This window comes from Elephas maximus, chromosome 22, assembly GCF_024166365.1.
Source record: "Elephas maximus indicus isolate mEleMax1 chromosome 22, mEleMax1 primary haplotype, whole genome shotgun sequence".
In the NCBI taxonomy this organism is placed as follows: Eukaryota; Metazoa; Chordata; class Mammalia; order Proboscidea; family Elephantidae; genus Elephas; species Elephas maximus.
In genome coordinates, this window is record NC_064840.1 from 15,750,747 (window position 1) to 15,774,840 (window position 24,094).

A 24,094-nucleotide genomic window follows, 5' to 3' on the forward strand; every position below is an offset into this window, starting at 1 on the left:
TCTCTGCCTTCCCCAGGGGCCATTCTGGACATGGGTCATTAGGCTCCAAATGCTGCTATCCCAGGGCTTTCCCCTTTCATACACAACTATCATATTATTGTCTTGCTATTCAGTAGGCAGAATCAGGCCAGGTTTGTAAGAGACCTTCAGGAACTTTAAGGTGCTAGAGACAGGCTGCCGGCCACTCTAGCATTTTTGCAAAACGGCAGTGGTTACTTGGAACCAAAGTCGAGTGAAAAGTTTTCAGGGATTTGACAAGCAGTATGCTCCTCTGCAAGCCACTATATATCGAGTAACTTCATATCTAGGCAGGGATATTAATTCTGCTGTCCTGGACAAGTAATTAAATTCTGCCTCCCTCAAGCAATTCTATCATGCTTATCTCTGTAATCTTATTAAATGTATCTGTTAAATAATACTGGTATTTATCACTACTAGTGCAAAGACTACCATTTGAGAAGTGGTAAAATATCATCAGAACATATAATTTATCCATCACAGTGGGATATCTTTTGATATAAGGTTAGATAATACGATTAAAGCAACTCAGCTCCAAATAAATTCTATTTTCAAAGGACCACATTGTATATATGTGTGTGTAAACAGACACACACACACAAAACTTTAATAGTGAATTGTTACTTAGCTATGGCATTGAAAAGAATCCCTGGCATTGGTAACCTGGATAATTCAAAACTGTAGATAACAAATTATTTTAAAAGTAGATTTCTTTCGCCATCAAGAATTTTATAGTTTGGTTTTCTGAATTTCATTTTGATAATTATTGATAAACATTTTATGTTACGTTTTCTTTTCTATTAAAAAACTAAAATAAATTCATTCTTCATTCCTTTCCTCCTCCTTGTCTAGTTTTACCGGGAGAGGAGCTCTTTCTTTTGTTCAGGGCTAACTCCTGCACTTGTGCTCTCTTTCCACATTTTGTCCACTTCCTGACATCTGATTTCTTTAACTATGCACCTTTCCTCTTTTATCAATGCCTGTGTCCTGGCTTCTTCCCCTTTGCATGTAAATACGAAGAAGCCTGCCCCATGTTTACCTACTGCTCTACACAGAGCCCCCTCTCCCTTTTCCTTCTTAGCTAAATTCTGAATCTTAAAACAACTTCTGCTGTCTCTGCTTTCACACCTCTCATTTATTTCCACAACCCATAGTAATCTACTCTTCATCCTACCACTGTAACACTGCTTTTACTAAGGTGATCAAGGATGCCCTAATTGTAAAACCCAGTTAACATTTTTTTGTCCTTGTCTGACTTGACCTCTCTGTAGGCGTTGGATAGTACTGGCTGCTCTCTCCTTGAAGTTTGTGTATTCCCTCGCTATCTGTGATGTCTTTATATCCTGGGTCTCCCTTTCCTTATATGATGTGGGTCCTCTTATTCTATATCCAACTCCTTGTTTCATTATCATTCGAATGCTCTTAACTCCCAACTAGCTACCCTTTGTCCAGACTTCTATATTCTAGATTAGTTTCTCCCAACTAACTGCTAGACATTGCCATTTGGTATCCCATCATCACCTCCTTTGCCCTCAATCAATTCTTCTTCAGTCATTTGAGAAACCTGGAAGTTGTCTCCCTTTGAAAAATTTCCACCTGTGTACAATGTCAGTACCGTATGACATCAGGACCTTACGCCCAATAGGCATCGACTACAATCATCCTAGATCTACTCTTCCTCCCTTGTTCTTTTTCTCTGTCCTTGGTATTGACATACTTCCAGTCACCAAGCTCAAATGCTCAAGAGTAACCTTAAACTCCTCCTCATCTGTCATTGTCACTTTCAATGAGGTCATGTATTGTCAAATCTACAAGATTTCTCAAAAGTGTTCCTTTCTTCCCATTCCCACTGATACTGCTCTTATTATCTCTTGCATGGACTATTACCCAGATGTCACCCATTCGAATTCCTCTAACACTCTGTTGTCAGGATAATCTTCCTAAAGCACAGTACTTTCCTGAGTCTAAAATGTCCCCTGCCCATCAGTCAAAGACCAAACACATCCTGTTCCCCAGGGAACCTTTGCTAATCCCATCAGCAGATTTATTTTCTCCCTGCTATGGACTTGTGCACTGTGATATACCTCTACAGCACTTTTCATATTTTGCCCTTATGGAAGGGTTATTTTATGAATGTCTCTTCTGTGACCCTGCATGTCTTTTAAGGCAGACAGCATCAATTACATTTTTGTCCTCGAAAGTATTTTCCATAATGCCTAGTCCCAAACTCTTTCATATAGTAGGCACTCTGTAAGTACCTGCTGAAATAAATTGAACCTACTTCTTCATCTTCTTGCGATTCATTCAAGGGTCCATTTCGTGTCTCTTGGAAAAGGATTTTTTTCATTTTTCGGTACTGCAGGTTATCTAGCTCACGGACAGCATCTTTTGTCCTCTGTATGAGGTCAATTAGGACACGTGGTGGCCGATCTCGTTGAACAAAGTCATGCTGATTGAGGGAGAAGAGAAAACAGACACTGATAACGAACTTTGCACCTACATTTTTTAGGTACAAAAATGTAAATATAAAAGTAAATAAAGAAGCATAGAACAGTTCTATGGATTTTATAGAAATTACAAAATACAATTTTGATGTAGCTTCCCATACTGCATCAATCTCACAAAATATGCTTTTCTCTTCTTCCTCAGCCCCATTTTGTGGACCTGTTTGAGAGTTTACTTCAGAATGCTGGAGGTTTACTTTATCATATAAAGCAATAACGATGATCGGAACTTTAAATAGTAGCAGATATGTTTATAGCAATGCAGAGTGTAGGCTATTCTTGTTATAACCTGCCCTATTGCTCCCCCTCATACATATACACACTAAATAAAAAAAATACATATACACACTACCCTTTTAAAAACACTTGTGTATATATTTTGTTTTCTATTTCTGTGATCATACAGTACATGCCTGAAAATATGGCAGCTGTTCAATTTATCCAGAGGCCAGATTTCTGGTAACTTCATCTCCCCTTACAGAGATGTATGATCAGAAATTAGGGAAAAGGGCCTCTGAGGAGTAGAAATAACAACCCCAAACTTCGTAAACTTTTGTTGGTATAAACGGCCTTCACACTTAATATTATCAATTATCTTTAATGTATACTCTGGTTTTCTGGATTCTCACCTCATAGCAGGTTAGAAAGGGGGAACAGGAGTGGGGAATACAGGATTGAGAACTATTAGAGCATCAGGGTTACCCAATGCAAAAAGAAGTGTCCTTTGAAAGTTCTGTAACAGCTGACAGTAGAGAGAGAGAAACTGCGTGACTAACATATCTACTACCAAACAAACAAAAATGAACAAAGGTTTGTGGGCTCTTCTGCAAAAGGGCAAATGCCCGTTACATAGCCCTTTTAGACCCCAAGAGTACACTACTGTCTCATAGCCATAAGGATGCTAAATTATGTCGATTATGTTCACTTTAAGAAGGGAGGGAAGCACATCATATATTTTGGCAAGATTCCACAAAAAATAGTAAAAAGTGGGAGGGAGAAGTTTTGGTTTTTAAAGGAAAAGGGTCAGTTATGTGGAAAATTTGGTTATGTGAAATTAGGATGTGAAGATGCTGGGAAATGAGATATAATGTGGTAGGTCTTAGATGACAGAATGGATTTCATTTCTTCATAATTCAAATAGATATAAATGAGGAGCAGAGCCCTCATGGGAAGAGCAATCTACATGTCTTGTGGTAGCTCACCCTCACTTTGCTATCAGGTGAGCTGTGGCTCTTGCTCCTGTTTTTATAAAATATCTTCCTCTGAAATGAGTCTTTTCTGAAAACGAAACACCATACCCAGAAGTCAGTGTAGTCTGCACATTTCAAGGATGAGAAAGAAAGGGAGAAAGTAAATTATTTTGCTACTCCAGTGCTTGCAATTATACAAGAGCAAATCACTTTTTAGTAAACTTCAAGCTGTGACTTAGGATCACAGGCTTGTAGAGCGGGAATGGCCCTTAGAAATTCTTTCATTTTCAAGGTGAAGAAACTTATGTCCAAAGAAGTTAAGTGATCTACAAAGTTAATTAGTGGAAGGGCTAAGGCAGCAACCCAGGCTTCTTTATTTTTGGTTTTGTTTTCTTTCTAAAACACCAAATTGAGACATGGTAGCCTTCTTATCCCCATTCCAGCCCCTTTTCCTTGTCTTCCTCTACTGTAAGCACTAGAAAGTAAAATAGCTGACTTCGAGCCTTCTTTCCAGTTACAGATAACAACGTGACAGAATGCTGGCCAACGAGACATAGACAGAAGTCCCTGAGGAAGGCTTTATTTTCTAGAATAAACAGTCAAGGAACATGGGGAGGAGGCATTTTCACCCTCGCCCTTCTCCCTTCTTCCTGCATGGAATACGAATTTGAATCCTAGAGGTGCAGCAGCCACTTTGTGACCAAGAAGACAAAAGCTTCTTGTTAAGGTGGGTGAAGTAGAAAGAATAGAAGGAGCTTGGGCCGATGACGGCCTTGTTGAGCTGTTTATAGCTCTGGGCTGCTTACATCTCCTTTCCCAATGTCCTGGACTTGTTATTGCATGAGATAATTACAACCTTACATGTTTCAGCCTTTTCTAAAAATTGTGCTTTAAGTGAAAGTTTACAATTCAAGTCAGTTTCTCATACAAAAACTTACACACACATTGTTATGTGACCCTAGCTGCTCTCCCTACAATGTGACAGCACACTTCTTCTCTCCATCCTGTATTTCCCATGTCCATTCAACCCGGTCCTGTCCCCTTCTGCCTTCTTATCTCGCCTCCAGACAGGAGCTGCCCACATAGTCTCACGTGTCTACTTGAACTGAGAAGCACCCTCCTCACCAGTATCATTTTATGTCTTATACTCTAGTCTAATCTTTGTCTGAAGAGCTGGCTTCAGGATTGGTTTTAGTTTTGGGCTAACAGAGAGTCCAAGGCCATGACCTCTGGGGTTCCTCCAGTCTCAGTCAGACCATTAAGTCTGTTTTTTTTTTTTTTTTACTAGAAGTTGAGGTCTGCATCCCACTTTCCCCTTGCTCCATCAGGGACTCTCTGTTGTGTTCCCTGTCAGGGCAGTCATTGGTGGTAGCCGGGCACCATCTAGTTCTTCCAGTCTCAGGCTGATGGAGTCTCTGGTTTATGTGTCAGCCTTTTTTTTTTTTTAAAAAACTTAAAAAAAAATCTTAGAAACATCATACTGCCTCCATGATAAAGCCTGACCTTTTACAACCAGGTTCCTGCTTAGAGTTATAGGCACAAATCTAGTCACTCCTCCTCCTCTTTCTCCTTCCTATCCAGTGCATAGTACCATTTTAGCTAATTCTAGTCACATCCTATGCTTTTACTCATACTGTTCTCTGCCTGTAATCTCAGTTTCTCACTGTTCTCTATAGCGCAGGGGTAGCCTGCACTCATTGCCTCTATTCCTTTCTTCCACTCATTCCCTAACCTGTTACAATCTAGTGTCTATTCCACCCCTACAGTGAAAAGTTCTCAGACCTTCTTAATGGAATGGCTTTGTTGTTCTTGTAATTATAATACATTTACTTTTAAACACGGAAATAATAAAGAAAAATGCATAGAAGAAAGTGAAATAAAATCACCCCAAATTTCACCATCCAGAAATAAAGATTAATTTATGGAATATCATTCTAAACTTTCTCTCTCTCTCAATGATGGGTTTCTAGAAATAATTTAAAATGCTAATCTTACATATGCTAATTTTAAGCATAACCAGTAAAATTAAGGTATGCTTGAATTTAACAGAAGAGACTTAAGTAAAATAATTGCTTAACTTCAGCTTCTTTAACAAAAGAGTTATCAGTTCTTAAATGATCCTTTAAAATTAAGAAAGAAAAAAAGAAAAACCTTTAAGAGATTATAGTTATTTTTGTTTTTTTAAAACTATATATTTCAACTTGAAATAATATTACTGACCATCTTATCTGACAGGGAAATTAGTACACTTTTCTTTCTTGCCCCTAATTTTTGTAGTTACATTATTATTTTTACATTGTAAATGTTTATAACATTTACATCCTGTTCTTTAACTATTTCCGTAATTATACCTTAGCTCAGTTAAGATTATTTAAATAGATTCAATGGAAAGTGACATTTTAATCAGTGAAGAAAAGATGGATTATTAAAAATACATATGTCTGGAAACAACTAGATAGCTAACCATGAGAAAAAAAAAGAACTGGGATTTCTACTTTGTTCCTTATTACAAAAATCTGTATGACCACCCTACCCTCCTTCCCACACAAAAAGCCCAGCATAAAGAATGTCAAAAGATAAATATTTGCAAGCTTTAATACAAATCAATAAGAAAAAAACAACAATCCAATAGCTAAATGGACGAAGATCATAGAGTTCACAGAAAAGAAAACAGAAATGGATTTTCAACATATAAAAGATGCTCGACCAAACTCAAAGTGAAAAATACAAATTAAAACTGTGATATAAGTTTTTCACTGATTTGACTAGCTAAGTTCAAAAAGTTTCAATACTCATACTTTGTTTGTAGGACTATAATTGTCCTCTTTAGAGGACAATTTGGCAATATCTACTTAAAGTTTAAGTCTATATACCCTTTGAAGAGGAGCCCTGGTAGGGCAGTAGTTAAGTGCTCGACTGTTAAGTGTAAGGTCAGTGATTCAAACCCACAACCTCCTCTGAGAGAGCAAGATATGGCAGTTGCTTCTGTAAAGATTACAGTCTTGAGAACCCTATGGGGCAGTTCTACTCTGCCCTATTGGATCACTATGAATCAGAATTGACTCGATGGCAGTGAGTTTGGTTTTTTATACCCTTCGATAAGCAACTCCACTTCTACAAATTTATCCTTCAGATATCCTGATATAGGTACAAAATGATATATGTACAAGGATATTCATTTCATCACAGTTTGAACAGCAAAAGATTGGAAAATTCTAAATTGGTTAGTTAAACAAATTATGGTCCATCTGAGAATACTATGCAGCCATTAAAAACAATGAGATAACTCTGCCTGTAGTAACATGGAACAATATTCTAAACATACTATAATGTAAAATAAATCAGGGTTGAACAATGTTTATAGTTTGCTACCACTTGTGTAACAATAGAAAAAAAATTTGGCTTCCATATACATAAATTCTTTCTAGATATTTGTGACAGTGGTTGCTAACTCCAGAGAGGGTCCTGGAATGGGAAGGAGGCTTTACTGTATTTTTACCTTTGTAATTTGGTTACCTACTTAAAAAAAAAAAAAAAAATTTAATGTGAGCAAAATAAAATGAAGAATGTACAGTCTCTTTACCCATGCAAAATAAATAGATAAAAATGTTTTTTTTCTAATTTAAATTCACTGTTAATCACTAGTCCTTTCAACAGTTTCTCTATTCTATAATTGTTCTTTCCTCCCTCTTTCCATCCCTTCCTCCTTCCAGAGACAGATTATCCAAGGTAAGCATGAGCTTGTTTGTGCTTATTTACTAATCTGTAGTGAACAATGTCACATTTTTTTGTTTTTACCACATCAAAGATTCTGCTTCTAGGTATGCCTGGCATCTGTCTCTCTCTCAGCCCCACAGCACCTTCTTACAGAATCAAAGCCTGTTTTTATATTTACAGTCCCTGACAGGGGCAGATGACTCAGTAAGCAAGGTTACCACAGGCTTACTTGTGCTTAGGAACAGTTTCACTTGGATTTCACTTTGATGTGGTATGGTAAAACCCATGTAAAATTGCTCACTACAGATCAGTAAGTAAGCACAGGTAAGCCCATGCTTACCTTGCTTATTGGATCATCCACCCCTGCCTCCCTCCCTGTGTTGCTTAAATTTGTGAGAATCCCCTCTGTTCAGGGCTCTGCTCAAATGCCACCTCCTTGGAAAGGCCGCTCCTAACCCCTCTCTCCCAACCCCTCTCTCCCTTTTTCCCTCCCCTGCCCCTCCCCCCACTTCCTTTTCCCTCTCTTTTTCTTTCTTTTTGTATCATTTCTAGATTGGGTGAATTTTGTTATTGAGCAGTTTTTTTAAGAAAAACTCAAAAGATCTGTATTGCCTAAATTTGTGAGCCTTGAAAATGTCAGCTGCCTTTATAACTGAAGAGCACCTTGACTTAGTGAAATGTTCTTGGTTTACGTTTTTTCTTTTAGAACTCTGTAAACATTATTCTGCTCATTTCTAGCTTTTAAGTGCCCCTGAAGAGGTAGAACTGAACTGGTTTTTTGAGCCAAAAGTAAATTGTTTCTTCTCATGAGTGGCAGGTCATAGGAATATGGTGGCAGAAGTCACAGGCGAAAAAACTTCAGTTTATTCTCCTTTGGTGTAAAGCTATCGCTTCATAAAATAAAAATGAAACAAAATAAATCAAACAAATACGTTTTTTTCCAGCCTGCTAGTATGAATCTTTCTTTATCCTTAGAGTTTAGCAAATTCACCAAGATATGATTTCTTAATCACTGCAGATCAGTTTCATGGTCCCTCTCCTCAGAGCTCTGCTCAAACGCCATCTCCTTAGAAAAGCCTCTCCAAACCCTTTATCCGGAAACGCTTGTGGCGTAGTGGTTAAGTGCTAGGGCTGCTAACCAAAAAAAGGTCGGCAGTTTGAATCCATGAGGTGCTCCTTGGAAACTCTACGGGGCAGTTCTATTGTGTCGTATAGGGTCACTAAGAGCCAGAATTGACTTCACGGCAGTGGGTTAGGTTTTTTGGCTTTAACCCTTTATCCAAAACAGATCTACTACATCACTGTTTATCCCTGCCCCTGATTTTTCTGCAAAGAAGTTACTATCACCTGACATTACATAATTTGTTTATTTTCTTACTCTTTCATTAGAATGTAAGCTCCATGAGAGCAGGGATCGTCTTTTTCTAACATACTACTGCATTTTCAGTGCTCAGAATAGTACTTGGTACACAGTAGGCAATCAGTAAATATTTGTTGAATAAATGATAAGCCTGTTTGATTTGACTCAACAAATTAAATAAAGATCAAATCAAGATTCAAACATTTATTTCCAGAAAAGTTTTCTTCAGTTGTATCATCAAGTATTTTCTGCTCCATGCATTTTGTTTTCTTCTTCAGGAATAATAGGTTTGTATATATTAACCCACCCAGTGCTGTTGAGTCGATTCCAACTCATAGCGACCCTATAAGACAGAGTACAACTGCCCCATAAAGTATATATTAGAGTATATATTAAAAAAAAATATATATATATATTAGAGGTCCTTTATTCTCCACATGTATCATCTCTGTCATCATTTTTAGAACTTTTTTCTCTTTCACTTAACTTTGTTTTACTTCCTAAAGCCTATTCACCATGTACCTGTGTATCAGTCAAGTTTATTATATAAGTTAGTTGCTTCTAATGTTACATTTTAATTTTTCTCTCTCATTTTTTTTTTTTACCTATGCCTACCTGCTTTCTATATTCTTCTGTTGTCTGTTACCCTCAAATTTCATTTTTTGAATCTTTGTAGTATCTTCTTTGATTTTTCACCTTAATTTTAATACAGCCAAATTTATCCTGTTTTCCCTCTATTGTTGTTAGGTGCCATCGAGTTGTTTCTGACTCATAGCCAACCCTACGTATAACAAAATGAAACACTGCCCGGTCCTGTGCCATCCTCACAATCGTTGTTATGCTTGAGCCCATTGTTGCAGTCATTGTGTCAATCCATCTTGCTGAGGATCTTCCTCTTTTTCGCTGACCCTCTACCGAGCATGATGTCCTTCTCCAGGGACTGGTCTCTCCTGATAACGTGTCCAAAGTATGTGAGATGTAGTCTAGCCAACCTTGCTTCTAAGGTGCATTCTGACTGTACTTCTTCCAAGACAGGTTTGTTCTTTTGTCAGTCACAGTGTATTCAATATTCTTTGCCAAAACCATAATTCAAATGTGTCTGTGGTAGTGCTTTTTATTTCCTTTTTTTCCTTTAAACCTTGTCTACTTTAAAGTAATAAAGATGCTATCTTATGTGTCTGGTGTTTTGTTCTGGCTCTGATTTTTCTGTAGAGAAAGGTGGAGCTGTTGCCAATAAGGTACATAAAGTAGTTCATGTCTAAAACATGTGATAGCTCTGTGCCAAAGGAGATTAAGGTAGAGTCCTTGGCTCTGTTACTTCTGCCTCCGTATTCCTGTGGCCTGCCACTCACATGAAAAAAATAAACTATGTCTAGATGAAAAAACCACTTGGCTTCAGACTTCAAACCTCTTCAGGAACACTCAAAGCCAGAAAACGGTAGAATGATGTTTACAGAGTTCTAATAAAACAGAAAATGTAAACCAAGAATTTTTGGCCCAGGCAAGATGCTCTTCAAGTATAAAGGCTGCTGACATTTTCAAGCCTCACAAATTTAGACAATACAACCCTTTTAAGCTTTTCTTGTAAAAACTGCTCAATAACAAAATCCAGTCAGTCTAGAGATGAAACAAACAAACAAACAAACAAACAAACAAAGGTTTGGAAAACATAAAGAAAGAGGTTAAATAAATCTGGATTATCTTGTACCAAATAAAAGGTATTTATATTGTAAAAGATTACCACATACCTCATTGATATTGATAGAGCACCTCTCCTATACATAAAGTCTATAAGAAAATATTATATGAAAAGAGATGCTCGAAAATGCGATACTTAAATGAATGCAACGAACGTGTTAATCTTATCACTAACACATATGATGTAATGCTATATAAATGTCTGCTTTATATATATATATACCATAAAGCTTCACCGCCTAAAGATTTGGCAACAACCTAACTGAAATTCCCAGAGTTGGCATTTGAACCAGTAGTACTGTTCTGAGATAGCAGTGTATTAAAGCTCATACAGATAAAAGTCATAGGAACATCACAGTGATGGCCAGAGCAAGGGGAAATATTCTTTCTCATAACGCAGAAAGGGGCGGGGAGGGGGAGAGAGAATATAGGTAAAAACAAAACAAAACTCTCCACAGGGAAAACAGCACATACATTGAGATAATCTTATCGTTTCTATGCTTAGCTACTATCTCTGGGTAAATGACGAGGCAGCACATTCTAACTCAGTTTGTCACGAAGGGCTGCCACAGGAATGATTTACTACATCCCTCTACAACAGGACTTGAAATCCCCCTCCTCAAATATAAATTTGAAAAATTACCCGTAATAGTTCCGCTGACGTTGGCCTTTGCTGAGGTATTTTCTGCAAGCAGTAATCAACAAATCTCCTAAAGGAGTCTGTCCTGTGTGTGCAAAGACATTGAAGGAAAATAAAATCAGGGTCTGTAAAGCACACTGATTACTTAAAACAATTTCAAGTAATTTTAAGGAACGTCTCTTAAAAAACGCAAAAATTTATCAGAAAATTTTTGCATTTTTTAGGAGATGTTCCTTAAAATATTTTGGAATAGCAGGAGAACCAGATCATTGTCAAGTTTATGGTACCTAAAATTAATTCTTTTAGGTAATGAATGTGGACACAATTTCAAGTTTGTCAAGATATAAATATATCTTAATATATAAAGAAGTAAGGCCAAACCATAATTTATATCAGAAAATAAAAAATACCAAGTTATAGTTTATATACATTTCTGTCTCCAAAGGTAACAACTTCCATAGTCTCAAGCCCACATTTTTCATTACCAGTTGGAACTCGTCCACTGCCCTCAGCTTTTAATGAGAGAGTCAATCTTGAACCATGGAGAATAATGAAGATGGAGAACCTAAGAATATGCTGTCTGAACAAAAACACTTCCACTCTTAAAAATTCCATTTTGTCCACTCTTCTTCAAAATTGCTCCCTTTCTAGAAAAGTCATGGGGCCCAAACAGTTGCCAAAATGTCGTAATCTTCAGCAAGGAACAGTACATCTTCTAAATAGATAGTATATGTTCTATCTGAATACATTTAAGTATACACTTAGGAAAAAAAAAATGACAACTGGAAAAATAATGACATCAGAGAGGGTACTTCTCTCTACTGGGAAGTGATAAGATCTGCCCTAATCAATACAAAATCATCATGGCTGGAGATGCCAGGTTTGTTAGGAAGTAGGAAGGCAGGCTCCCTGTAGAATTTCAGTTACTACACACATTAAGAGCACAGTGTAAGCCATGCTGAGGGCAGAACTAAATGAAAAATATGTGTGTGTACAGGCAGTTGATGCTTGTAAGGCATCGGTGTCATTTATTAAAACATAAAATGAAGAAAAAAAATGCTTTCTATTGCAGATATTTAAAATACGTAATTTAATGAAAGTGTTGAATGCATATGGAGATTTTCTTAGAGATTTAAAATGACAGCAGAGTCTTACCATTCATTGGACTGTAATGTTGGGGAGTCATTCTGGGCAATGTGATATAAGGCACTCATTGCATTCATGTTGAAAAGGGGGGGCTTCCGTTCCGCTGGAAGAAGATGAAGGAAAAATAATAAAGCAATTATTATTTTTTTTTTTTTACCGTGCTTTAGGTGAAAGTTTACAGCTCAAGTTAATTTCTCATTCAAAAATTTACACACATTTTGTTTTGTGGCATTGGTTGCAATCCCCACAATGTGACAGTACGTTCCCCTTTTCTACCCTAGGTTCCCTGTATTCATTCGTCCAGTTCCTGTCCCTTCCTGCCTTCTCATCCTGCTTTTGGACAGAAGCTGCCAATTTGGTCTTGTATGATTGACTGAACTAAGAAGTAAGTTCCTCACAGGATTATTTTTGGTTTGACAGGCCTGACTAATCTTGGTCTGAAAAGTGGGCTTTGGGAATGGTTTCAGTTCTGGGCTAATAAAGCCCCCAGGGGCCATAGTTTCGGGGTTCCTCCAGTTTCTGTCAGATCATTAAATCTGGTCTTTTTACATGAATTTGAATTCTGTTCTACATTTTTCTCCTGCTCTGTCTGGGACCCTCTGTTGTGTTCCCTGTCAGGGCAGTCATTGGTCGTAGCTGGGCACCACCATCTAATAAAGCAATTCTTGAAAGAAATCAGGTGGATAGAGAAATAAAGAACGACGAGCAAAGCTCTGCTGCTAAACCAATGGCCTATTAGTGTCATCATGCCACATAATCCACTATGTTAATCTCTAAGGTCATCCCAGGATAGACGTTCAGAAGAAGCTGTTGGTCATCTTAAAATACGTTGGCAAAGCTCCTAACAGAACCCATTTCAAGAGAATGAAAGAAAAATTGGATTTTTTCACAGGTTTTCAAAAGGCTGGCCTTGGCCTGTCTTCCTACAGTAGGTGTGAACATCTTTCCAAAGTAGGTATGAATTTCTTTACTCATTAAAAAATTCAGAAAGCACAGAAAAGTAGAATGAAGAGGAAAAAAAGATTACAATGGAATGGAACATCTTAAACATTACTAACACAGTATGGAAGGTCAAATGATTCAATAAACACTGTTTGAACGCTCATCCAAGCCAAAGGACTACTAGGGGTGGAGAGGAAAGGGGGAAATGGAAGGAAAGAAGAGGAGGATAAATAATAAACAAGGGCTGGTCCAACCCATTCTAAAGAGAAACTCAGTGAGTAACGTATTTCTTAACAGAGGATTTACTCCACTCCAGCCCATCGTGATTTCTTTTTTGGAACTCCTATGCATAGCTCTCCTTTGGTATGCTGCTCAACTATTCCATTTACATAAACATACAAATCTTTTTTTCTCAAAAGAAATCATAAGCTCTAAGAACGAAATCTTATAACCCTAATACTCTTATTCCTTTATTTATTCCCCCAGAATATGAATGAAATGCTATTCCCACATTGTTGTTGTGTGCCACTGAGTCAATTCCGATTCATAGCAATCGTGTAAGAGAGAGTAGAACTGCCCCATAGGGTTTCTAAGGAGTGGCCGGTGGATTTGAACTGCTGACCCTTTGGTTAGCACCTTGAGTTCTTAATCACCTTACCACCAGGGCTCCATTCACATACTAGGTGCTCCATTTGTTGGCTAAATCAAAGAAATGAGGTTCTAGTCAAAGTATGCTTAATTCTATGCTATTTGTTAGATATTACAGCATAGAAGATAGAGCTACTATCTCATTCTACCTTGATTAAAAAAACAAAGAAAAAACCCAGCTGCTGTGGAGTAGATCCTGACTCACCGTAACCCCATGTGTGTCACAGTGCTCTACAGGGCTTTCAGTGGCTAATTTTTTGAAAGTAGATCACCTGGCCTTTCTTCTGAAACACCTCTCAGTAGACTCTGGGTAGACCTTTCAGTTAGCAGCCCAATAAGTTAACCATTTGCACCACCCAGGGACTCCCTACAGCACTTACCCTAATAGATTTTTTATATAGTCCTTCTTTCTAATTCATAATCTGATCTCGAATTTCACCAAAGAACCTTGGCTTTTAAGTCAAGACTCTTCTATTAACTACTCCAAAAATGGAAGATTAGACTTACTCTATACAGTTCTAAGAAACAGAACAAGGTAACAACTAAGGGTAGAAGTTATAAGGAAGACATTTTCACTCACAGAAGGAAGAACTTGTGAAAAACCAGCGTGATCAAAACAACAGCAACAAAACCCAGAATGGACGATATTGAGAAGTAGTGAGCTTGAGATCACTGACAATCTTCAAGTCAGGGATAACTATCAACCATCACTGATGCTTTGGAGGGGCCTCATATAGTCTTGATTAAATGGTCTCTTACACTTTTGGAATGGGATATTCTATGATTCTACAGATATTTTTATTGACCTCTCAGTGGGACAGTTTACACGTACTGTTGTGGATTGAATTTTGTCCCCCCCAAATATGTGCTGTAATCCTAACTCCTATATACCTGTGGATATAATCTCATTTGGGAATAAGGTTTTCTTTTCTATGTTAATGAGACCATATCCGTGTAGGGTGTGTCTTAGACCCAAACACTTTTGAGATATAAAAAGGGCAGATTAGGCACAGCGAGAAGTAAGCACAAATGAGGCAAAGATAGATGCCAGGTGGAGATCTTAAAGGAATGTACAGAAGAACTCTAGAGAAGCTGAGACAAGAATTTTCCCCAGAGTGGACACAGAGCCTTCCCCTAGAACCGGTGCCCTGAATTCGGACTTCTGGCCTCCTGAACTGTGAGAAAATAAATTGGTTTGTTAAAGCCACCCACTTGTAGTATTTTTGTCATAGCAGCACTAGATAACTAAGACACTCACTAGATACCTAGCAGTATTATGAGGACATGAACTTTTAGCAAGTGGAAATAAATTTGAAAGTTGCTATGTGGACAAATGGATTTATATAGTTTCAAATGTAGGAGAAAAACAACTGGTTCAGGTTTATTTTATTTTTCAGGAGGTGGACTTAAAAAAAGTTTCTAGAGTTTGGCCCTCTGGCAACTTCAAGAATTTAAAGCCATAAGGACTAGGAACTCATCATGTAATGATTAATGGTTTCCCAGCACTCTCAGGACAAAGCTCAAATCTTTAAACATGGCCTGTGAGGCCTTCATTAACATGGCCCTGGCTACCTACAGAGCCTCATTTTGAGTGGCACCTCTTTGCCCTCTTCTCATACCATCTTTTGCTTCACTGAAAGAACCAAGGTCCCTGTCTTCCAGGCATGCTGTTTTCTCTCTCTGGACTCCCCTTCCCCCTTCCCCTTCCTAAACTTTATCTGTCTAATTCTTGCCAACTGGCTACACTGGATTTCAGCCCCACCCTATAAGACCCCAAAGCCTGTGCTCTTTTCACTAGGCCACAGTGTCTCTCCAGTAACCCCGGCCATTTTATAATAGATAGTACTAGTATTTCCAAATGAAAAAGCACAACTAAATGCAGCATTAGAAAACTAAACAAAACCAAATCCGCTGCCATCGAGTTCTGACTCGTAGCGACCCTAGATGAGAGCAGAACTGCCCCACGGAGTTTCCAAGGAGCAGCTGGTAGATTCGAACTGCCAACCTTTTGGTCAGCACCGGAGCTCTGAACCACTGTGTGACCAGGGTTCCATTATAACCCCTCAAAACAGCTATCACAGCATTCGTGATCAACAGATTAAAAATGGTGCCTCATAGGGTCGCTGTGAGTCGGAATCGACTTGACGGCACTGGGTTTAATGTGGAACAAGGAAACCCTGGTGGCGTAGTGGTTAAGTGCTGTAGCTGCTAACCAAGATGTCAGCAGTTTGAATCCACCAGAAACGCCCTGAAAACACTATGGGGCAGTTCTACTCTGTCCTATAGTGTCACTATGAGTCAGAATCGACTTGATGGTAATGGGTTTGGTTTTTGGTTTAATGGGGAACAAGAAAATTCTAGGCAAAGAAACGTCATGACAACAATATTTCTGTCTTCCCTCTCCCTGGAGGATTCATTTCTGCACAAGGTCAGTTCCCTGAACAATGCTGATATACTGTTTGCCTGCTCTACCATGATCTCTGCTGGTGAACCAAATGTCTGCACTTTAAATAGAAGAGCATCAGATTAACTTCTCTTAAAATTGTTTCTGTTGTTGTTAGGTGCTGTCAAGTTTGTTCCAACGCATAGTGACCCTGTGTACAACAGAACGAAACACTGATCGATCCTGCACCATCCTCACAATTGTTGCTATGTTTGGGCCCATAAAATATCTGGTGACTGAAAAATTTCAACGTTCAAGAGTTTTCAGAGGAGTCATGCATTTAACTAGTTCTTTCTATGGAACGGAGCCCGAGTGGCATAGTGGTTAAGCGTTCGGCTGCCAATCAAAAGGTCGGCAGTTTGAATTCACCAGCTGCTCCTTGTAAACCCTGTGGGGCAGTTCTACTCTGTCCTATAGGGTCGCTATGAGTCAGAATCAACTCGACAGCAACGGGTTTGGTTTTTTGTTTTTTTTTTTTTTCCTATGGAAGACCAACTTTGTTGCTGTTGTTGCCCTCAACTCAATTGCTCAGTTACTAGCCAAAAGGTTGGTGATCTGAACCCACCCAGAGGTGCCTTGGAAGTAAGGACTGGAGATCTGTTTCCGAAAGGTGACAGTATTGAAAACTCTATGGAGCAGTTCTGCTCTGCATACGTGGGGTTGCCACGTGGTCAATGAAAGGTCAATTTAGCAAAAATAATTTCTAAAACAGGCATAACCACTTAGGAACTGTAGAACTTGATTCCAAGAGGGACAGTGCTGATAATATGATCATCCTCCTGCTTTGTGATGTTACCTCAGTAACTCAATTTTCAGATTAGGGTGCTTTTTGAGATACAAATGATTTTAGAAGCGATATCATGAGGAAAGGGGACAATGCATCATTCAGGCACTATCCACAACTTCCAATCTAATTACAACACTAAAAGTACAATTTCAAACATATTGTTTGTACCAAAAATTTCAGTAAACCTCAGACATTACTTAGAGAAACATTTTTTTAGGATTTTATCTGAAGCAGTGCAACTTTCTTCTTTCATGTAAAAAAAATACCCTTCTTTTACATATCCCTTAAGAAAAGTAATGACAGGCAGATAGAGACATAGGTTAAAGCCGTCAAAGAGGTATTTATATGATTTATTATATAATTGACACAAAAATTTTTGTATAATTCCTGAGAAATTAAATGTCCTTGATAATGATTTTATTTTCTGAATATTTACTGAGCATCTACTACTACTTATCAGAATCTAAGACACCACTAACTACAAGATGAACCACTATTTTATGTATTAAAAAAACAAAAACAAAAAAACCAAACCCACCGCCGTAGAGTCGATTCCGACTCATAGCGACCCTATAGGACAGAGTAGAACTGCCCCATGGAGTGTCCAAGGAGCGCCTGGCGGATTTGAACTAAGAAAGCTAAGATAGCTAAGAAAAAACATTGCCAATTATAATTATAGGATGTTGTTAACTGTAAAATACTCCCTAGTTTTAAACAGACATTAAAATGTGGAGAACAAAATGTGGATGAAATGCAGTTTGTATCAGGATTGTGCTGACAATGGCTAACATTTATTGAGCATGTACTATGTATCAGATAATACAATGCTTTAAATCTGTATTTTCATTTAATCTAGAAAATCCCCATAAAAAAGGGATCTTATCATGCAAATTTCACAGGCAGTTGGAGTAATTCTGCTAATAAATGGCACAGCTGGAATTTGAACTCAAGTTTATCTAACTGCAGAGTCTATGCTCTCAAGCATAAATCAATGCTGTTGTGCCGCTGGGACGATTCTGACTCACAGTGACCCTACGCGGCAGAGTAGAACTGCCCCATAGGGTTTCCAAGGTTGTAAATCTTTTTTTTTTTTTTTTCCCTCAGCTATTAATTTATTTATTTCAAAGTTGTAAATCTTTATGGAAGCAGACTGGCATATCTTTCTTCTGCACAGTGGCTGGTGGGTTGGAACACCAACCTTCCGGTTAGGAGCCAAGCTCTGTAACCGTGGCACCACCAGGCAATTTGAAAGAATAGCTGTTGTAGAGGATAAAACAACAATTTGAAAGAAGGCTACTTTATTCCTTATTTCAGTTAAGTCATTTTATAAAAGGCAACTAAAACCAGGCTATTGTTATACATATTTCATTTTTATAAGAATGATAAAATCAGAAAGTAAGTATATGCCATGGACTGTCTCAAGAGAACAAGTACTAAGGTAGCTCCTGGGATCCAGACCAGTTTGGCCCGAAGTCAACTGCTAATGAAACTTGAGTTGAAACTACATCTATGCAGTACAAAAAGCTGATGTGACAGTGATCCTGAATCATCGTGAAGGGGTATATGTTGTTTGCTTTCAAAGAAGGTTGTAAAGGGTAAAGTCCACGTAACGTTTTAGAAAGATTTTGGTAAGAAAAAATTGTTAAACTAATAGGTGGGCATTTGAAGAGTTGAAACTTAAGGGCTGTAAATTCAACTGTAAGTGTCGTAACTAAAGAGTTGCTCTTATGGTCTCAGTGTTAAAAGTAAACCTTTAGCTTAGTTTTTACTTCCTAGAATACAAATTATGAAAAATAAGGATAACCTGTAATGATTATAGATTATTATAGATATGATGATTATAATAACATAATTAAATGTAATAACTGTATATGAACATAACTAGGAGATACTGAGCATCTATTATGTGCTAGGTACTATGTTAAATGCTTTACGTGTGTTCTCTTATTGAATCTTAACAATATCTATGATATGTGTCTTGTTGTCTTCATTTAACAGATGAGAAAATTGAGGCTTAGGGAAGTTCAGAAATTTCCCCAGGTCACACCGCCAGAATCACCATGTTACACAACTCCAGCAGGCATCGTTCACATTCTAGGCTACACGTATGCCCGTTGCAGTTTACACCCAGTTTCGTGGTAGTCCTGCCGGCTAAACAGGGTTAACGCCAAGATTCAAATTCAGGCTGTCTATACAAAACTTCTTTTTTTTTAATACAAAACTTACTCTTTTTAAGATTACATGCTATGCACAGAGTAGTTTTTTTTTTTTTTAAGGACTATACATTTATTTCTAATTTTTAAAAAGTTAAATTATTAAATATTTCAAATACATAAAAGAACAGAATATTATAATAGTGACCTATCACTTAGATTTCTCATTATTTGGTCCTATTTGTCTCAGATTTTTTTCTTCTAAAAAAAAGATACAGATATAACCCGATTCCACTTCCTCCCTCCATGGTTTACTATTTTGAAATTGTATCCTCCGCACCTATGTTCTTATATTTTATTAGTGCATATATATATGCTCACAAATAATTTATAAAAATGTATATAAAACTTTCATAACTGGTATCATACTGTACCTACTCAATCACAACTTTCTTTGTTCATTAAATACTCAATGTTATGATTTTGAGATTTATACATGATGATACATGTTGATCAAGTTCATGCTTAAATGCCACGTAGTGTTCCATAATTTACTTACCCATTCTGCTTTGGATGAAAATTAAGTTGTTTCTACCTGTTTTGTTTGTTTTGCTATGAGAAACAAGGGTGCATTCATATTTTCCAGTGTACATGCTTAAGCATTTATCTAAAATATATACTTAGAAGTGAAATGTTGGGTCACTGAGAATGCTACTCATCAATTTTACTACTCTTTGCCAATTTACACTCTAAAATGGCTGTACCAATTTATATTTCTACTCAATAGTGCATATGAGTTCCTGTTTCCTTAGTAGCTCCTCCAAATGTATTATCCTCAGACTTAAAAATTTTGGCAATCTGATTACTGTGAAATGGTTTCAACTTGCATTTCCCTGATTACTAATGAGGTTGAGTATCTTTCGATATTTCTTGTCCATTTAGGTTTCCTCTTCAATGAATTGCTTGGTCATATTTTTTTGCCCATTTTTCTACTGGTTGTTTGTCTTTTTTCTTTTTAAATTGTAAGAGTTATTTAAAAATTCTGAACCAATACTCTGATAGAATATTTCAACCATCTAATACTCCGATAAATATGTTTCCTAGTCTATGGCTTGTCTTTTGAATTTTGTGTTTTATATATAGCTTTATACTTTAAACCCTGGGGGCGTAGTGGTTAAGTGCTATGGCTGCTAACCAAAGGGTCGGCAGTTTGAATCCACCAGGCGCTCCTTGGAAACTCTATGGGTCAGTTCTACTCTGTCCTTTAGGGTTGCTATGAGTTGGAATCGACTCGACGGCACTGGGTGGGTGGGTTATACTTTAATGTAGAAAAAGCTACTGTATTTTTCTTTAAGTTTTTAAAAAATAGTTTAGAAAAACTCCTCCCCATCCAGATATCAAAGCAGTCCTGGTGGCACAGTGGTTAAGCACTCAGCTGCTAACTGAAAGGTCAGCAGTTCAAACCCACCAGCCTCTTTCAGGGAGAAAGATGTGGCAGTCTGCTTGCATAAAGATTACAGCCTTAGAAACCCTATGGGGCAGTTCTACCCTGTCCTTTAGGTCACTATGAGTCACGATCAACTTGAGGGCACACAACAAAATCCTGGTATCACAGAGATAATTTTCTAGAGTAATAACGATACCTACATAATGCTTATTATGTGCTGGGACATGTTTTAAGTGTCTTATCCACATTAACTCATTAATCTTCATTACAACTCCATGAAGTAGGTACTATTATTATCTCAATTTTATAAATGAGGAAACTGAGGCACAGAGAGACTTCTCTTAAAAGTATTAAAGTTTTACATTTCGGTATTTAATCAATCTGGATTTTATTTTTGTGTATAAGCTAGAAATCTAATTGTAGTTTTTATCATATAAACAACATTGTCTCAGTGTGACTTATTGAATGGGCCACCTTTTTCTCACTCATCTGTACGCCTTTTTTGTGTTATACCAAAATACCACATAAATATGAGTCTGTTTCTAGGTTTTTTAATGTCGGTTCTATTGGGTCTTGGTCTCTTCCTACACCAGTATCAAACTTGTTTAATTATTTGGCATGGATTTTGATACAGTGATCTTCAGTCCAAATTCTATTTCTGCAAAATTATCTTGGCTAATTTTGGTCCTATGAATTTGGCCAATACTATATCTTGTCAATTTCTACATAGTATTGCTAGAAGTTCATCATAGTCCTTTTTAAAGTACACAAATATCTCTGCTAAGTTGCCAAAAAAATCAGTGTAAATAACCTTACTAGATCAATTTTCTGTGCAAAGAAAGAGTGAATAGCATAATAGTAGAATATAAAAAAAGAAATTTATCACTTCAAAGTCCACCAACAGAGGACCAATTAAATAAGTTATATTATATCCATATAATGGAATACTAAGATGCTGTTAATAAAATGAAAATGTCTTCAAGTTACTAATATAGTAAGACCTCCAAGATATAGTTAAGAGAAAAATTAAAGTGCAGAACCACATGCGTATGTTAACTTCGTTATATAAAGAAATAACATACTGTGTATTCCTATTTGTCTGTACATTCATAAAGAAAGCCTAGAAGAATTACGGTGCTCTCCTGTTTGTGTTGGCAGAGATGGGATAGAAACTGGGTGGATAGGACCAGGGATGGAAGAAGATCTTTCACTATATGCCTTTTTATATTTTTTTATTTCTAAACCATGTGAATCTATTATTCATTGGAAAAAAATCAAGTAAATATTCTAAATTTCCTCTCTGAACTATGTTCATTTTTTACATTAACACGTAACTTATATAAAAAAAAATGAGAATTGTGCATCTTTACCATCTGTTTCTTTGTTGGAAGGGGTGAATGAAGCAATTGGAAATGTACTACAAAGTTTCCAAACTCTTCTTTATAGGCCAAATATCTTAGGGAAAGAGAAAACTATAGTCTGAAAATGAAACTGGAATGTAGTACTATGTATAGGATCAATTCCAAGATACAAGAAATTAAACAAAAAATTAAAATCTAAATTTAAAAAATTGAACAAAAAATTTTTTTAAAGGACTGCTTTTTTTTTTTTAGATTAAGCATTTTTAATTTAAACATGTACAAATATCTAGATAAATGTAGCCTTGTCCTGCAGCCAGCTAATACTAGCTTTGGAAGGCCAACTGTGGATATCTTTTCCCAACCCTGCATTCAGTGCATCACACCGGTGGCATGGAATTGGCTATGGCAGGAGTATTAGATTGGCAAATTTACAAATCAGGGCTCCCCATCCCCCAGAGAGCCATTCACCAGTATCCCAGTGGATGAAGGTAACTTTAATATATATTACAGTTGAAAATGTATAGCACAGAAGAGCAATTCTGTGGTATTTTAGACAATTTGAGATAATTCCAACAATATCTGGGGAACAATTTTATGGCTGGGGGTATCTTTTAATATGAAGCTTTCTCTGAAGTTGCTCTCTATAGAGGTTAGATCTTTGACAAATCTGCTCTTACTTTTTCAGATTTTCCTAATAAAATTGGAGTGTAAATCAAGGTAATGGATATAGGAGTGAAGGTAGGACATACATTATCAGCCACATGATAGAGAATGAATATTTTTCAAATACTAGTACTTTCTATCTTGTGTTCCCATATTTGCTAGCTGTCATATCTGTTCCAACTCCTTTATTTAAATTACTAACATGAAAATGCAACAGAGAGAAAACAATCTTTTGATATTATACAGGATCATAGAAAAAGTATAATAAATTCACATTGCCTGGCACACATACAGCAGCAGCTCATTAAATATTAGGTGGACGAATAAAGAAACAATCATAATAAAGAACAGTTCTCAAAAATACAATGAAATCTATACAATACTTCAATACTTCAACAACAAAATGACAAAGAATCTAATTAAAAAATGGGCAAAGGATATGAACTGATATTTCACCAAAGAAGACATTCAGGTGGCTAACAGACACATGAGGAAATGCTTGCAATCATTAGCCATTAGAGAAATGCAAATCAAAACTACATCGAGATACTATCTCACCCTGACATTACTGGCACTAATAAAAAACAGAAAATAACAAATATTAGAAAGGTTGCAGAGAGATTGGAACTCTTGTGCACTGCTGGTGGGAATGTAAAATGGTACAATCACTATGGAAAACAATATCGTGCCTCCTTAAAAAGCTAGAAATAGAAATACCATATGATCTAGCAATCCCACTCCTAAGAATATATCCCAGAGAAATAAGAGCCAACACACGGATAGGCATATGCACACTCATGTTCATGGCAGCGTTATTCACAACAGCAAAAAGATGGAAACAATCTAGGTGCCAGATGAATGGATAAACAAACTATGGTACATAAACACAATGGAATACTGTACAACGATAAAGAACAATGATCAACCCACAAAACATCTCACAACACGGATAAATCTGGAGGGCATTATGCTGAGTGAAATAAGTCAATCACGAAAGGAGAAATATTGTATGAGACCACTATCATAAAAAGCCAAGAAAAGGTTTATAAGAGAAGAAATATTCTTTGATGGTTACGACAGGGGGGAGGGAGGGGGGGTGGGAGAGGGGTACTAATTAGATAGTAGATAAGAACTACTTTAGGTGACAGGAAAAACAACACACAATACAGGCGAGGTCAGCACAACTGGACTAAACCAAAAGCAAAGAAGTTTCCGGAATAACCTAAATGCTTCGAAGGCCAGTGTAGCAGAGGCAGGGGTTTGGGGACCATGGTTTCAGGGGATATCTAAGTCAATTGGTATAATAAAATCTATTAAGAAAACATTCTGCATCCACCTTGGAGAGCGGCATCTAAGATGCATCAATTGGTCTCAACC

General features: G+C 37.1%; 1 protein-coding gene across 5 annotated transcripts in view; it reads right to left on the bottom strand.

Moving 5' to 3' along the window:
* Positions 1-24,094, bottom strand: part of TAOK3 (TAO kinase 3) — a 178,686-nt gene that overhangs the window by 46,477 nt on the left and 108,115 nt on the right. For all 5 annotated transcript variants that reach the window (XM_049865543.1, XM_049865548.1, XM_049865545.1 and 2 more), the window contains 3 exons: positions 12,283-12,376; positions 11,131-11,212; positions 2,300-2,467 (listed from right to left, as the gene is read on the bottom strand). In XM_049865543.1, coding sequence (XP_049721500.1) covers positions 2,300-2,467; positions 11,131-11,212; positions 12,283-12,376 — 344 coding nt within the window. The remainder of the gene's footprint in view (positions 1-2,299; positions 2,468-11,130; positions 11,213-12,282; positions 12,377-24,094) is intronic.